Source organism: Malurus melanocephalus, unplaced genomic scaffold (genome assembly GCF_030028575.1).
Source record: "Malurus melanocephalus ecotype Western Australia unplaced genomic scaffold, MMel_1.1 scaffold_172, whole genome shotgun sequence".
Taxonomy (NCBI): Eukaryota; Metazoa; Chordata; class Aves; order Passeriformes; family Maluridae; genus Malurus; species Malurus melanocephalus.
In genome coordinates, this window is record NW_026623404.1 from 592,918 (window position 1) to 597,265 (window position 4,348).

Genomic DNA, 4,348 nt, shown 5'->3' on the forward strand with positions numbered 1-4,348 from the left:
CACAGACTTTTAACCCAACTTCCTCGCAGAATACCCAGAATTTAGCAACTTATAGAGAAGGTTACAACGTATATGGAACCGAAAGTATTAAAATTTAGGGGTAGGACTTAGGGCCTACTACAGCGAGTGGGTGATGCATCTTGTAACGCAGTGTTGTGACATGTCTGTCTAGTGGTGCTTGCTTCTGAACAGAGCTTTATATTTYGGAAAATTTCAGTGCAAAGTGGTTCAGTTCTTTTGGCTGCAGATGTACACTATATTATTCTATGTTGCTAATAGACATCTGCATTGCAAGGAATTTTTGACGTGAAAAATACATTTTGAACTATTCAAAGTTGTCAAATCAGTTGAGACATGACAACTATTTTAAATAAGAAAGTATATATCCAGAGGGCCAGATTTTAAGTACTTGATTGGAAAGTCTGTTTYCCTAAAGGCTTGCACTCTGCTAGTGACAAATTGCTGCAAGCCCGTATTATTTGATATTGGCCCTGTTTGTAACCAAGATTTAGGATAGGCAACGTCACTGAACCATAGTTAACAGAAGAAAAGGCACTGTTACAAGAAGTCTAAATGTTGTTTCACCTTCTCTCCCTCCTCCCTCCCTGTTCCTTCACCTTCCCTTTGATACATGTTTTATGCTAATTTTTTGGCCTTTTTTTTTCTTTTTTTCCACAATATCCTGCTTCAGGTCAGCATTTGCCCACTATAATAGTCACAAAGAGTTTCTAACCAGTGAATAGGCCTTGATTATCATCCTCAGCTTTCAGTAACACACCCCCTTAGCTAGGTCAAGATGAGTGCATTTGAAATGCTCACACAGTGATTTTGGAGGCTGAAGCGCTGATGCTGCTGAGCTGCATCCYGCACAGCTGCCCTGAGTAGGTGTGCAGGAATGGCTTACTAATGCACTTGCTCTCCGTACAGCAGGTATCTTGCCAACTAATTATTAGACAAATCAACTCTCTGACCTTTGGAAATGGCATACAGCAGCAAATTGAACTTCTAAATATAACTTTTACRTAGCTCCCAAGCGATGCTGGCTGCTTTGAAAGTGAATGTGCAGCTAGCACCCTACCCCGTCATGCTAAAGCTCCCTTGCCCTTGCAAACAGCGAGCCACGTGTCTCCTCTGTTGACAAAAATCCTCAGCTGCATTTTCCTGAAGTCACTGAGCCATCCYTATAGGAGAAATAGGAAAAACAAATTTGGGGAAGTTATGAATAATATAATACTTACGTTGCCACCTAGAGAAAAAAGAAAAAACTTGCAGGGAACAACTGGCGATCCAATGATAATTTTTTATTTATTATTTATATAGCGCTGGAGTAGACGGCGCTGTACAATAGGTGAAGTGTGCCAAACACATAACAGGTCCCTGTCCCGAGGAGCTTACAGCCTAAAGGCACAGCCGGTACAGTACCGAACCATACAGTACAGAGCAAGCTCAGAGTGAGCAGAGAATGCTGTTTGAGCATGATAGCTGGAGCGCTGCGAGGAATAGGTGGGTTCTCGGGGCGCGAGGGAGGGGGCTGGCTGGGAAACTGTCCCCTACRTACTGTTCTGTGCAGTTTTCTTTTCTTCCCTGTTCTAGAAGGACTCATGASCCTGGGTATAATCTAATTGTAACATAGCTGCCTGATTTCCCCATGTTTAAAAAAAAAAGTGTTAGCTGCACACCTTGTTCACTAGGGAAAATGTGASACTCACGATGTCCTCCTCAGTCAAGGGGACTGCAAGAGTATAGGCCAGGGTTCATTACTCTGCACTGGGAACCAGGATTTCCAGATGCTAACATTAATCACCCAAGTCCACTCCCTACTGGGTCTTAAATAGAAATAATCCTGTGCAAGTAATTGTGCAAGTAATAAGGGTCTTAAAAAGAAATAATCCTGTGCAAGTCATTGTGCAAAATGAAGTGTCCTTTAAAATTCTTTAGTGATGTGCTCACAATTGAGAGGGTCCCCAGGCTGGTATAAAAGTAAGAATCCCCAKAACACATATTTCTTATCAAATTTACAGAGTGCAATGCATTAAAATATGGTCCTAAAAAAGCAAAAAAATTAAATAAGTTTTCATTCAAGTCCTGACTTGACCCAAATTGGATGAGCATGCTAAACATGGCATGATTCGTCAGTCTCTACAGTTGCTACCAGCTCTGTAACTCCAGTGTAACAGACACTGATTATACTTGCAGAACCTTTTTTAGTCTTAGTGTTTTTAGTCTTAGTGTTTTCTCTTAAAAAAAAAATAGAGCTAACTGTGTTTTATATTTAAAAGAGAGATAGTTAGTACCTTACTCTAAAGTTTGGATTTCTGTGGGACTTGTTCTAACTCAGAGATTAATTCCTATTGGGAAAAATACTTTCAATAATACAAAAAAAATATATAAAAATGTTGCATTTTATTGAAAATTCATTTTTGGGTCAGTCAGGACTTCTGATAACTAAAAACGTGTTAGGGTGCAGACTTCTAAAATTCACAAAAAATCACTAGGATTTTGAAAAACTAATTACAGACTTCCGAAATTCTTCTTTCTGCTTATTTGAGACAATATTTAACTGAGGAATTTCAAGTGAACTTCTTACAAAAATACTTATGTTCCTATGTGGAAGACTGCCAATATCCAGTCATCTTCTTGTGGCCACACTGCCAGCGAGAGGTGTAGAGGGGGACWATCTGTCCATACCCGTGCTAGTCAAAAAACCCTGTTTAGCTGGCAGCATTACAGAGCCCACAACAATGGCTGCACAAATTTCTGTAGAAATATGTCTTGTCTTATGCATTTTGAAACCTCTGAAATGTTTATTTATCCAAGGAGTAAATAGATCMTACTGGAACTAAAACCTGCTAATATGGAAAAATGCCTGGTTCCTCTAACCTGCATGAGTAACCAACAGACTGACTTTTTAAGCTAACYTCTAGTAGTTCTAATGGTACATGTATTAAATTAATATAAAATAGCTTAAATAACTCTTTTTGACAATTAATATTCATTGCCATGATTTTTACTTTAGTTTCATCCAGTCACACATGAGTTACCTCAGGGAAATTCACCCAGCCTGCAAGGCAGCTGAAGATGAAAATGAAGGACTAGTCTGTATGAGTGGGCTGGTCTTTATGATGATGGACTGGTCCATGGGTGTGGGATAAAGACATTCAGATGGGCTGACAGGCAGTTGCATCTGCTGAAAGCAGGGAAGAAAGTTTGCTTTAAAGAGGGAACAATCCTTTCCTCATCCCCTGGGCAGCAGTTTTTCCATTAGTGGTAATCGCTTAGTGTACAAGGGGAGCTGATATGGAGCTTAACATCCTMCTCTCCAGCTGCTCTAAGGCAAAGCCTTGCTGAGTTCCTCACCCCAAACCCACAGGCTTTTGAAGGGGTTGTCCCAGTATCCAGCCAGCCACCCCCACTGCCTCTCCATGGTCTTCTCAGTSGGCCCTGAAGCTCAGGAACCAGCTCCCAGCTCAGCTGCCATCTCTTGCTCTCCCAGCTCATGCTGTTGTTTATAACTAATGAATGAAATTCATTACAGAACTACAAAAAACAATGAAAAACCTCATTATTACAGTTAACTACAAAAAAAAAAAAAAAGGTGAAGTGCTGCAGGATGGCTCAGTAAGTCTGTAATGTACTTATTTTTACTTGTATACTTCCAATTTCATAGTCAAGAGAGAAAAATTCTTTCAAAGTTCATCTTAGATATTTTTGCCAGACAGCTCCATGTGACCCAAGTACTTCAGGAGCCTGAATAACAAAAGAACCCACACAGGCTAGGTTATTTCTATTACACAGACTGAGGATATCATTTCCAAAATTCCCATTTCCCATTAGGAAAAAGGCAGTCAATGTTTTCACGTGATTGGTTCCACAAATAATCTAATTAAAACTAATGACAAATTTGAAAATACTTATCACTATTAACCATGCACACTTACTGCAAAGTGACTTTTCACAGTTTGGGTAATACTCACAGTAAATACTGAGACTTTTCCCTCTTATCCCAGACACTCCTGAAACTGTTTCTACATCCAGGCCAAAAATTTGAAATTGTAGTAGCACAGTTAAGCAGAGTGTTAGCCTGGCTTGTTACCTATAGCATAGTTTAAAATATAGAGCAGACGCTTGCCCAGTTATATGGCTTTATGGCCTGTCCTAAGAACAAGTTTGACCTGCTCCTCCCRGCTTTGTAAGTGTCTGAGTTGTCCTGTGGTGTGTTGCTGAGCTGTTGTTAGTCTCTGCACTAAGAGGACAAAAGTTATTTTCTTGCAGCTTTTCTGTTCTTCTGTGGGAGGATGCTGAGAAAGCATTGTTCTCCTTTTTTTTTCTCTTTCTTTTTTTTTTTTTT

At 39.8% G+C, this 4,348-nt stretch overlaps 1 protein-coding gene across 4 annotated transcripts in view; it reads left to right on the plus strand.

Annotated features, from left to right (window-relative positions):
* Positions 1-4,348, plus strand: part of GRIA4 (glutamate ionotropic receptor AMPA type subunit 4) — a 210,647-nt gene that overhangs the window by 202,916 nt on the left and 3,383 nt on the right. For 2 of the 4 annotated variants that reach the window (XM_057372467.1, XM_057372468.1), the window contains exon 15: positions 1-100. This exon is cut by the window's left edge and continues 148 nt beyond it. The exons of the other annotated variants lie outside the window; for them this stretch is intronic. In XM_057372467.1, coding sequence (XP_057228450.1) covers positions 1-98 — 98 coding nt within the window. In that variant the 3' untranslated portion in view covers positions 99-100. The remainder of the gene's footprint in view (positions 101-4,348) is intronic. 4 annotated transcript variants of the gene reach the window in all.